This window comes from Rattus norvegicus, chromosome X (genome assembly GCF_036323735.1).
Source record: "Rattus norvegicus strain BN/NHsdMcwi chromosome X, GRCr8, whole genome shotgun sequence".
NCBI lineage: Eukaryota > Metazoa > Chordata > Mammalia > Rodentia > Muridae > Rattus > Rattus norvegicus.
Genome location: NC_086039.1, coordinates 25,342,028 through 25,354,924, shown reverse-complemented (window position 1 = coordinate 25,354,924; position 12,897 = coordinate 25,342,028). Strand labels below are relative to the sequence as shown.

At 42.5% G+C, this 12,897-nt stretch overlaps 1 protein-coding gene across 4 annotated transcripts in view; it reads left to right on the top strand.

Annotated features, from left to right (window-relative positions):
* The window catches only part of Shroom2 (shroom family member 2), a 172,032-nt gene that overhangs the window by 125,270 nt on the left and 33,865 nt on the right, over positions 1-12,897 (top strand). For all 4 annotated transcript variants that reach the window (XM_006256817.4, XM_006256816.5, XM_008773126.4 and 1 more), the window contains 2 exons: positions 1,161-3,627; positions 5,596-5,696. In XM_006256817.4, coding sequence (XP_006256879.1) covers positions 1,161-3,627; positions 5,596-5,696 — 2,568 coding nt within the window. The remainder of the gene's footprint in view (positions 1-1,160; positions 3,628-5,595; positions 5,697-12,897) is intronic.

The following is a 12,897-nucleotide window of genomic DNA, read 5'->3' as shown; positions in this document are numbered from 1 at the left end:
TTTATGTGGTGGATTATGTTTATTAACTTAGGTATGATGAACCATCCCTGCATCTTTGGGATGAAGGTGACTTGGTCATGGTGGATAATCTTTTTCATGTGTGTTTTTGAATTTGGTTTGCAAGTATTTTTATTGAGCTTTTGCATTCATGTTCTTTCAGAAATACATTTTTGTTTGTTTGTTTGTTTGTTTGTTTGTTTGTTTGTTTGAGTCTTTGAACGTTTTTAGTATTAGGGTAATACCGGCTTCATAAAATGAATTTGAAAATACCTTTGTTATGGAATAATTTGAGGAATTGTTGTTTCTTCTTTGAAGTTTTGATAGAATTCTGTACTGAATCCTTCTGGCCCTGGGTTTTTATAAGTTAGATTTTGTGGTTGGTTGTTTTTTGTTTTTGTTTTTGTTTTTGTTTTTGTTTTTTTTTTTTTTTTTTTGGTCAAGGCTGGGTCTCACTATATAGTCCTGGCTGACCTGGAACTTGCTCATGAGACTAGACTAACCTCAAACTTACATCCCTCTGCCTCTGCCACTTGTTGGGGTTAAAGGTGTGTGCTGTCACACCCAGCTAAGTTAGAAGAGTTTTTGCTTCAATATCATCACATGTTATGAATTTGTTTAAATTATTTCACAAGATGACTTAGTGGGTAAAAGTGCTTACAGGGCAAGGTGACTTGAGCTCAATTCCTGGAACCCATACACAGGCAAAAGGAAAGAAACAGTTCCATAAACATTGTTCTCTGATATTCTATACACATGCCACTACACATGCTTGCATGCACATACAACATGTATATATTCATACACAATAAAAAATTAAGATTTTTTTTTAAAGAGCTAAGAACCATTCTTAGTGCATGAGCTGTCATTTTCCAATCCCTGGTCTTTACCAATGATGGACCATAGATATGTTAATTCAGGCACTGCCTGCATCACTCTGGGCATTAGTTTAAGAAAATGTAGTGGCATTGAAAAGGATTTTTTAAAGTCACTCAGTAGTTTGACAACCTTTTTAGTGTGCCCTCAGAAATGCCCTCTTCTCCCAGTTCCCAACCAGTTACTATTAAATATCCTCCTCCTCTGAGGAGGACCAGCTATACTCACAATGCTGTTATCCTCAGACCTTGCTCTTTGTAAACCTTTCTTTGTGCTTCTCCTTGTAGTTCTTCCTCCCATGATTTATCTGGCTCATGGGAGCACACCAGCCTACAGCGCACTTCTGACCACTTCAGCTCCATGGGCAGCATAGACAGCCTGGACCACAGCTCCCAGCTCTACCCATCTGGTCACCTCTCATCTGCCAAGTCCAACAGCAGCATTGACCACCTGGGTGGCCATAGCAAGCGAGACTCGGCTTATGGCTCCTTTTCCACCTGTTCCAGCACCCCTGACCACACCTTGCCCAAGGCTGACGCCTCATCCACTGAGAACATTCTCTACAAAGTTGGCCTTTGGGAGGCTTCCAGGCCAGGCAGCAGCCGACAAAGCCAGTCTACAGGTGATCCTCAGGGACTACAGGACAGGCCATCGTCTTTCTTACCTAGGGTTCCTGGTAACAGTAGTAAAAGCCCAAGGCCGGAGGATAATATTGAGCCCAAAATAGCAACTTCTGGGAGATCCAATTTTGGGCCTGTCTGGTATGTTCCTGATAAGAAAAAAGCCCCTTCTCCCCCACCTCTTGGACTTCCTTTGCGCAGTGATAGCTTTGCTGTGGCAGCCAGGGGCCATGAAAAGGCTCGGGGCCCTCCATTCTCAGACTTGGCCAGCATGCAGCACTTTACCACCCTGCCTCATGTACAACCCCGGGGAGACCGCAGAATGGAAACTACTGATCGACAGTGGAAGCTTGCACACCCAAGCAGTGGCAAAGAAATAGGTAATGTGGGTTACCAGCCAGAAGGCCACCTGGATTGCCGTTGGCTGTGCTCTGATGATAGGGCAGGTAGGCCCTCAGGAGCTCCAGGAAGACACCAGTTCTCCCTGTCCAGCACAGATGTGCACTTTCTGAAGTCTTACCATGGGAGCCAACACCCACAGCCGTGCAGTGATGAGAGCCCAAGATTCCCCTCATCACCAAGGGAATTGCTTCGTATAACTCCTAGTGGATGTCTGCAGGAGCCTCCTGAACTGTCTCAGGATGACAACCCTGCTCAGGTGAGGTGGCCCGGTTCTGTTAACCAGAAGCTAGATGACAGAGGGCGGAGCCACTATTTTTCTGTGCCCCACAGGCAGCCAGTGCACGGGAGTGCCCACGTTTTGATACCCCGAAGTGACTATTGGCATTCAGACACAACTCCTGTGGACCTTGAGTGTCCTCTCTTACGCCCAGACCAGAGGGGCTACCCACAGCAGTATGAGGAGACCCCAGCCTCTCATGAGAGAGGCGGGTATCAACAGCTAAATGCAGGGATTGAAGGCTGCTGCTCAGGAATCCATGAGCCTCCTAGAGCCAGCCACACTGTGAGAGCTGGTCTGCAGTGTCCTGGCAATGACTTCAAGTTAGTGGATGCAGAGAGTGGAAGAATTTCTCGTCAGAGAACACCCATGCTGCACTCTCTGACCCAAGATGGTGCATGGAGGCCTGGGAACAGCAAGGATTGTGGAAATGAGAAGCCACCACTGCTTGATGCCCAGGTGGGTAAACCCACACGGAGGAGTGACCGTTTTGCCACAACACTAAGGAATGAGATTCAGATGCGCAGAGCAAAGCTACAGAAGAGCAAAAGCACAGTGACATTAGCTGGAGATAGTGAAGCTGAAGACTGTGCTGGAGACTGGAGAGTTGATGTGGGGGCTGTTCCAGAAGGTTCCTTCCCCAGCACCTATAAAGAGCACCTGAAGGAGGCCCAGACACGTGTTCTAAAGGCCACCTCTTTCCAACGCCGAGATTTAGATCCCACCCCAGCAGATCAGTATCCAGGACCACCAGAACATAGGACTTGTGACCACAGTGCCTCATCTTCTTTATCTTCTTTCCCTGGGGAGCCAGACTCTGCCCCTCGCCTCTGTGAAGCAGGTCTGGCCAAGCCACCCTCTTCTGCAGGTGGTGTTCCCCACATTCTTCGAATTGGAGGCCGGAAACGGTTCACAGCAGAGCAGAAACTAAAGTCCTATTCTGAGCCAGAAAAAATTAATGAAGTGGGGCTTTCAGGGGACCACAGTCCTCATCCTACTATTAGGACATCTGAGGATTCTGTGGGTACATTTGCTGATAGGTGGAAGTTTTTTGAGGAAACAAGCAAATCTCTTCTCCAGAAGCCAGGCCATAGGCAAGCTTTCTGTGGGATCCCAAGAGAAAAGGCTGAGAGGCCTCAAACACAGGGCCATGAGTGTGAGAGTACAGAGCCCTGGTTTCAGAAGAGGTCACGGGCCACCTCTTGTGGAGAGATCCTCAGTGAAGACAGAAAAGTAGAAAAGGCCTCAGAGAAATTGAACCCACCCAGAAGGCTTGGAACCTTTGCAGAATATCAAGCATCTTGGAAGGAGCAGAAGAAATCTCTAGAAGCCAGGAGTTCTGGACGATACCATTCAGCAGATGATATTCTGGATGCTGGCCTAGATCAGCAGCAGAGGCCACAGTACATTCATGAACGGTCTCGTTCATCACCGTCCACAGATCACTATTCACAGGTATGCAGCATACATACTTAGCTTGCACTGAGCACCACCTTAAGATTCTTAAGGCATACCCAACATATATGATGACTCACTACATTGCAAGAGTGTCACTTCTAGTTTGAAAGATAAGGGGATGAAATGGCTTTCAGCACTATCATTTTAAGTGCCATATGTGTACAAAAACATCTCTTTCTTTCCAGCTCCCTCTTCCTTTTCCCTTCACTATCTTTGTACTTAATTAGCTTGTATCTATTCTCATGTTAAGCAAATAATTCTAGGTGTTGGGAGACTATAGGAAGCTGTCTCTATTTAGTGAAGTGAAAATGGGTGCTTTGTGTAAACATATACTAGCCATTTCTTTAAAGATTTTATTGTCATATATATATACATATATGTATGTATGTATGTATGTATGTATGTATGTATGTATGTATGTTTGTATGCCATGTGCTAGTGCTCATGGATCCAAATGGATCCCCTAGAGGGCTGGAGTTACAGTAGATTTTTAAGTGGCCTAATGTGGGTGCTAAGAACTGAACTCCAGTCCTCTCCAAGAATAGCAAGGATTCTGTTTAACCATTTCTCTAGCAAAACCCGCCCATCCACTTTTTAAATATTGATATGGAGTGGGGCTAAAAATAATAAAATTTAAAAGTGATGTCATTTACTATCTAGTATTTAGTCTATTTATACCCTCCACCCAGTTCTTGGGGTTGAAATTTATATTTTCTTTTTTAAATTTATTTATTTTTATTGGACATTTTATATATTTACATTTCAAATGCTATCCCCTTTTCCCCCTCTCCCATCCTCCCTCCCATTCCACCCTCTCCTCCTCCCCCTGCTACTGTGAAAATGCTCCCACTCCCTTCCACCCACTCCCACCTCAGGTAACCCAGTCACAAAAGAAATTTATACTTTCTAGACAAGCAGTCTACCAGGGATCTATACCCACAATTGTCTTTTCACCTTATTTTTCTTTTTTGAGACAGGATCATTTTACAATTTGGACAAGTCTTGAACTTGTGGTCCTCTTTTCTCAGTCTTTTTGAGTACTCTAGATTATAGAATTTTGCTTTGGTAAAATGCATTAGTGATTCATTAACCTAATCCGCTGTTTTTTCCCTCATAGTGCTGGGAGTAGAACCTAGGATCTCATGATTATTAGGCTATATCATCTTACTTAAACTATGCCCACCATACCAGGCTCTCTTGCACTATTTTAAGGTGACAGTTTTGATGTTTGAGTTAAGTTTGAGCTTCTTAGAAAACTATATATTCTTATCAGTACTTTAGTGTCCAGAGTTAGTCACTTTTCCTGTGCTTCTCTTCTTCCTCTGTTTCTCTGTGCTTTTTCTATAGATATGACCTGCGTGGGAAAACGTTATAGTACAGTATTAACAGCCTCATTTTCTTATAAAAGAAGTGCTAGTAACTTTCTTAGCCAATAGCCAACATGTGCATGGAGGGATAGTTGCCTGTTGCTTTTGGCATTTGGTCCTGAAACTCCATGCAGACCTAGGGAGAGCTTGTTTCTGCTCTTTCTAGAGCTGATTTATCCACAATTCAGAATGATCTCTGAGAACTCTGTGCCTTCTCAGTTAGGATTAAGAATCCCAGCCCCCACAAGTCCTAGACTGTGAGGTTTCACAGTAATGACTTCTGACCAGCTGTCTTTTATTGTGTTTCTTTTAGCCAATTGAGTCACATGGTAACAGCTCTCACATAGGACTTCTGTTTCCTGCTTAGAACTGAAGTAGATGCAGGGGTCCTGGGTCAGTGGTCTCAATAAAGTGCCTTGCAGAGATGAAGAGCCATGCCCTGTGACCAGGTCTCAAGTCTGAGGCAACAGGGCTTACCACAGACATTGTGAGACAGGCACACAAAGTGAACCCACAAATGAGGGGTTTCGTAATAACAGCTGTCTTAGGCATGCAGGCAGTTTGATGACTCCATGTCTTATGGTGTTGTTCTTCACAGGAAGTGCCTGTTGAACCAAACAGGCAGGCAGAGGACTCTGGTGGCCAGAAAGAAGCACTTCTTTGTACACTGCAAGCTGAAGAGGGATGCTCTGCTCCAAGGTATGTAAATGGTGAATTTTGGATTGCTGAAAAGTTGTGTTGAAGGTGACCATCTTTGTGGAAGGTTAATGCTAGGTTAACAGAATAAGTCTGGGTCTCGATAATTGAGAGTGATTTCTATCATCACTGAGATCTTAAAGTTTAGAGGAGAGAGAAGCTGTGGGTTCTGCAGCTCTGCCCAGAGAAGCTGGGCAGTAATAGCCTTTAGTGTTCTAAAAATGGCTGTTGTAATTTTCTTTAGTAAAATGCTTTATGGAGACAAAATAAATGTCCAACTTAACATCCTTGAACAAAGTACTCAACTGAAGGGATACTTTTACTGTCTGGCACACAGCTGTGTTTGTGGGCCATGGTCTCAGAATTGTCACAAAGTGTTTTGGCCAAGTTTTCTAAATTGGGCTTATTTAATGAGTTAATCTGAGCTTTAAAATAGAAGTCAATTGACTCCCCAGAGAGAGGCAAGATACGTGTTGTAACGGTGTGGCTTGAAACAATGAATTCCAAATTGTTGGGGTAGATAACTATTGAGCTGTGAAAAGGATGAATTTGATTAGATGTGTATACATTGTGATCTTGCCCTTTCTGTGGAAGGGGAAAGTGAAGAGTGTATATTTTCAGGTGTAATATAACCCTGTGTTACAGGGGCTGGTGGAAGGATGGAAATCAGCTTGCACTTTTTTTTTTTGTTCTTTTTTTTTTCGGAGCTGGGGACCGAACCCAGGGCCCTGCGCTTCCTAGGTAAGCGCTCTACCACTGAGCTAAATCCCCAGCCCCTCACTGTAGTCTTTCTTGAGTGAAGATTTTTCTAATGCCTATGTTGCTATGTTTTCTAATGCCTATAGATTTTTCTATATCCTATGTGGCTGATGTGATATGCAAATAAAACACTTGACTTCAAAGCTCCAGGTTCCATTTGCAGAAATAACCAATTTAGATGAATACTCTCAAGAGCTTTATGTAGTAGGGTCTAGTTTCACATGTTTTCCCACTAACTGTTGTTAGCCCTATTCAAAAGTATCACATGTTTATGTGACTCTGAAGTGACCAGATTGATACTCTGTGCGCCTACCTCAGAAATCCCTGCAATTACTTAACAGTCTGCATAGCTAAACCGATGTACCCATGGGTAAGAAAGGCTGCTGAATAATCCGCCTACAGAATTTAGCAGTGTCTGAGGAGGACAATTAAGCTTTATTCCTGGATTCTGAGTCAGTCACGTGCTAAGCACCAGCTGTGCAGGGTAGGGGGTGCAGCACACTGCTATGTATAGAGAATGTCACCATGGACAGCTATAATGTGCATGTGGTGTGTGTGCACATGTGATTATGTATGTCAGTGGCACTGTCAGAGCTCACAGGGATAGGAAGGGAGGAGGGGCCCTCTGCTTTATTTATCATGGCTGTGTCTTTCAGCTGACTGCTTAACTACTCTGAAGAAATTAGTTCCAGTAGCAATCTGCCTTTGAGTTACAAACCTAGCAATTTTCAAAATCAATCTCTCTCTCTCTCTCTCTCTCTCTCTCTCTCTCTCTCTCTCTCTCTCTGTGTGTGTGTGTGTGTGTGTGTGTGTGTGTGTGTGTGTGTGTGTGTGTGTGTGTGTTTGTGTTTAAGGGTGACAGGCCAATGAAAAGTTCATTTTCAGCTTTTTCCAAATTATACATTTCTGGTGGGTCAGCAAGAAAAAAATGCTTAAGACATTTAAAATATAATAAAAAATAAGAGTGTTGCAGAGGTAGTTCATTGGTTAAGAACATTGATTGCTCTTTCAGAGGACCCAGGTTCAAATCCTAGCACCCACATGGCAGCTCACAACTGTCTTCTGATACCCTCATATAGAAATATATGCAGGCAGAAATATCAATGAACTTTTAAAAAAAGAATAATAAAAGTAAAAGACAGTTTTTAATACAGAGATATAAAGATACCTAGTATGCCTACGCAGGTTTAAATAAACATGAGCATGTGTCTGTAAGAAATTAATTACTAATCTGCTATTTGATGCTTGGAAATAAGTGGTTTTTATTTCATTCTTTTTTTTTCCTCCATCTTTATTAACTTGGGTATTTCTTATTTACATTTCAATTGTTATTCCCTTTCCCGATTTCCTGGCCAACATCCACCTAACCCCTCCCCGTTTCTCTATGGGTGTTCCCCTCCCCATCCTCCCCCCATTACCGCCCTCCCCCCAACAATCACATTCACTGGGGGTTCAGTCTTGGCAGGACCAAGGGCTTCCCCTTCCACTGGTGTTCTTACTAGGCTATTCATGGCGACCTATGTGGTTGGAGCCCAGGGTCAGTCCATGTATAGTCTTTGGGTAGTGGCTTAGTCCCTGGGAGCTCTGGTTGGTTGGCATTGTTGTTCATATGGGGTCTCGAGCCCCTTCAAACTCTTTCAGTCCTTTCTCTGATTTCTTCAACGGGGGTCCCATTCTCAGTTCAGTGGTTTGCTGCTGGCATTCGCCTATGTATTTGCTGTATTCTGGCTGTGTCTCTCAGGAGAGATCTACATCTGGTTCCTGTCGGCCTGCAATTCTTTGCTTCATCCATCTTATCTAGTTTGGTGGCTGTATATGTATGGGACACATGTGGGGCAGGCTCTGAATGGGTGTTCCTTTTTGCATTCTTCTTAGATAACACAAAAATGTTGAAATAGACATTTTTATTTGCTGGTTATTCATCTAAATAGAAATTTATCAAATAGAAATAACTCTTTTAATTTAAAAATTTCTAAATTTTTGAGATACAATGTCACTTCATACCCAGAGACTCCCTGCATAGAGTAGCACCGGTTGCTATCAAACTCATGCTGATCTTCCTACCTCAGAACTTGCTGGGATTTCAGGGGTGAGGTATCACATGCAGCTAGTAACACCTTTTTGTGTGTGTATATAAGGTCCTGTAGGACCTTACCAGGGAAAGAATTATAAGTATTTATAGCTAAACAGAAAGTACATAATCTTAGAGGGAGACGCTGGACATACAGAATATGCCTGTAATCCCAGCACTCAGGCTGAGGGGGGAACTCATAAATTCAAGAGCAAGACCTTTTCTAGTATAAACAAACAAAAAGGTACTTGGAACATCAGAAATCAGTGGGGGAGTCTACCGGTTAAGGGGAAAACAAAACACTGGGTAGCTGGGAAGGCTGACCACAAAATGGCAGATCCAGTGGCATTTTCTCCCCTCTATTACACCTGATCTTGAGCAGTCCACTTCACTTGTTCCGACTGTCTGTTTTGAAGATATTTTCCTAAAGGTTCTCACTGTTCTATGGGATTTCAGACTGAATACTCAAGCTTATTACAACCAGCAGGGTCTGTTTCTTGCAAATGCATTCAATCATTAACTTGAGAGTCCCTTAGATGTTCAGTATCTGATTTCTTAAGAGTTATCATTTAAAAAAAAAGCAAAACATGTTCTCACAGGATCTAGTGAGATGGTTCACCTGGTTAAGGCCCCTGCCACCAAACCTGTAGACTAGAGTTCCATCTTTTGAATACATATAGTGAAAGGTGTGAACTTGCTCCTCTGTTGTCCTCTGATGGTCATGTTTGTAGACTCCATCTCCTTGCTATGTCTTCTGTCCTCATTTGTTTACATTGTGGGTTTCTCTGTTCCTAATCTCTAGTTCTTACAAGGACACCAAACAGATTAGTTTTGAGCCACCCTAGTGACCTCATTTCTCCTTAACCACCACTTTAAATGTCTTGTTTGCCTACATAGTTATACTCTGAGATACTGAAGATAGGACTTCAACACATTAATTTGGAAGGAGGTCTCAATTCAGGTCCTAACACTAGGAGAGATGCCCCTCCCTTTTCCACGTACCTTTATGCTAGTGAGTTCTATTCCTGTGTCAGCTTTCTCACACTCACAAGTGAAAGGAAAGCACTTACAATGAAGAGTAATAAAAGCTTCTGTCTTATATGTGGTGGCAAATGGGACAGCAAGATGGTAGTTGTGGGGTTCAGAACACTGTATTACAGCAGCCTTATTGTATAGCTCCCAACTCTGTTCAGTAATGCTGCTTTTCAGAGTTTGACTTTGTAAGACATTTCTCTTGGTTAAGAATATGATGTCTAAAAAAAAGAATATGTCTACTTCCTTTTCCATCCTTTCCTCCACCAGAACTCCTTTTCTCAGTTCTTTGTTAGATAATTGTAATTGGCTTCCTGGAATTCCTAAAATGCTTTAAATTCTACCCTTTCTCTTTCTATTTTTCCATTTTATGCCACTACTTTCTAAATTAGACAGTCATTAGTAGACACTAAGGTTAAACCTCAGCCAAAGAGGAACAGGTAACCCTACTCCTGTATGTTAGGGATAAAAGACTGAAGCCATCTAGGCCATGTGTGCTGCTATCCTACTAACATTATTCTGGAGCATAGCACATCCTTTTTGCAAAAAGAAATGACCAGATTGACTTACTTTCATCTTGTTCATGTATTACTTCTTGTGACAGCAAAATTCTTTTTTTCCTTATACCCTCAAAGTAGATGCCTGTTATATTACAAACAATGATATCCTTTACCAGTTGAGATATCGGGTAGAGAATGATATCATGGATATATTTCCTGTTCCTTTGTCCTGCTCTCTGGACTCCCCCTCCTCATTCCTGATAGGCAGTTTGGAAGAACAGGATTTTAATTTTTTATTACTGTTTATCAGACAAAGTTCCTATATAGATTAGGTGCCAAGTAAATGGTTGGTGAATGAATACATTAGTGAATTGATAGATGGGTAAGGGAACAGACAAATCAACCAGTCCTTGGGTAGATGGATACAGAGAAGGGTAGGTAGATGGATGAATGGTTAGGCACTTGAATAGATGAGTTGGCAGATAGAAGGATGAATGAGTTGATTATGGATGGATATGTCATGAGTATAGTCTAGAGCTCTTCAATTAGATTCATTTTCTCTGCCAGTCAAAGAAGTAAAAGGCAAAAAAAAAATGTGAGCATGACAGGTAGCAACAAACAAGAACAAACAGAATCAGCAGTTGAAAGGCATTTATTGGGGGTGAGGAAACAGGTTTATGCAGCAGACCCACAGAGAAAAATGACCTTCTAAAGCCTGGGGGAGGAAAGAAATCAGGACACCCAAAATCCAGTCTGTTCACAAAAGGGCTAGGTATTTTTAAAGTCTCTGAAGAGTTTTTCTCCCCTAATTTAGAGTCTGCAGTTTGAGAAAAGGTTAATAGGCCCAACTGTTGAGCCAGGCCATCAGCAGGCACCCTACTGGCAGGAAGAAAGCCCACAAGGTCTTGAAGATCAGGCTTTTGTCTCAGGTTAGGAGGTTGAGGAGGAAACAAGCCATCTTAGAAGCTCACCATCTTTTAATAAGTAGCTATGGCATCTCTCTATCTGATGGCCTACCAAGGAGTTTGTCTAACTCATAGACCCTCAAGTAGATGGTTGTTTGGATGGATAAATAAGGGGTTGATGGAGACATGGGTGGGGGATGCTAGACGGTGAATGAGCAGACAGAAGGAAGAATAGGTGAGTCGATGAATAGATGGTTTGCTGCTCAACCTTCCTTGAGTCATTGCTAAGCATTCCATGGTAGTACATGTTCTGTGTTGAAATTTTACAAAAGATTACTAACATTTAGTTAAATGCTAGTAAGTGAAATGGGCTTTACTATCTACACTTGTTCCAAAGTTAAGACATAAGCATCTCTGAAGAAATCATTAAACTGACTTGTTTCCCATAATCATATTTTAACCCTTATAAGAAAATTAACATACTACATTTGGTTTTTGCTCCTCACGTTTAGCCTCTTCTGTAAAGATAGTGTCCTAGGATATGCTACAAAATTGGGCTGAGATGAGGTCTGGGGATGACCACCACAGCTGGTCTGCCACTGACTTCAAAATTCTATTTTATCCAGATGATGGAAGGAAAGAACTTATTCCTATAGAGCTACAAAACTGAATTCATGTGGGGGGATTCTTTAGAGACATTTTGCTCTAATATAAAATGCATTAACCAGCAAAGCAAACCCACTTTGGGTGTTTGCTCTTGAGAGGGAACTTGGCGTGTAGAAATTATTGTGAAGACCAATTTCCTCTTTAGAAAACCAGCTTCTGCCAAGTGGATTTTGGAAGTAACAGAGATTGATTATGGGAGAGCTCTACCCTATGTTCATGGCTTTAGGGCAGATGTTTATTGTCCCTGGCCTTCAATTAGCTGTCCAGCAATTGCAGCCTGCCTTTTCTAAAGGACTGTGCTAGGTAATTATGCATCCAGTGCTGGGTGGGTCAGGCTAAAAAGGTGAAACTTAAGCTTGGAAGATGAGGGATAAGGGAGGGTGGACAGGGATGAGGGGCCAGAACTTCCATTCCACAACACCAGGCAGAATTCTGAACTGAAGCACTCTTTCTGAATATGCAAACACAAGACCATCGTTCCAAAAAATGAAAAACAGCAACTGCCAGAAAAAGACAGAGGCACAAGACTGGTTGGTTGGTTGGTTGGTTGGTTGGTTGGTTGGTTGGGTGGGTGGTTTCTTGAAACAGTGTCTCTTCATGTAGGCCCTGGCTGTCCTGGAGACCAGGTTGGACTCACACTCATGGAGATCCACCTGAGATTAAAGGTGTGTGCTACCACATGGGCAGACTTTGTTTTCATGTCTGTTATTAGTTCCTCTTCTCATTGCTGTGACAAAAATATTTGAAAAAGTGGCTTAAGGAAAGGTGTATATTGGTTCATAGTTGGAGAGGGTACTATTCTCAATGGTAAGGAACTCACAACAGCAGGAGTGTGAGGAATGTGAGGCAGCTTCACTTTGTGTCCATAATCAGGAACCAGGAGAAAAGAATACTGCTGCTTAACTCAGTTTCTCCTTTTATTCTCCCCATGGGATTACTGCCCACATAGGGTGGATCTTCTTCTCAATTAACCAATCTAGAAATACCCTTATAGATTTTTGGTTTTCAGAGTACTGAAAAGTAGACTCTAGAAGCAGGCAGCCACTTGTGGGTATATTCAAGAAGCTTTCCCTTTGCTACTTTCTCTGTACGTTAGCCCTTATATAGTAGAGCTATAAACTATTAGGTCTGTGGCTGATCTTTAGGAAAGCAAAGGTCAATTGAACTTAAGCTATCTCATAAGACAGCTACAGGAATTGGAACTCTTGACTTCCCTTAACATGCATAGGCTTTGTAGGTACACACATGGGGGGAGGGAGTACGCATCCTGG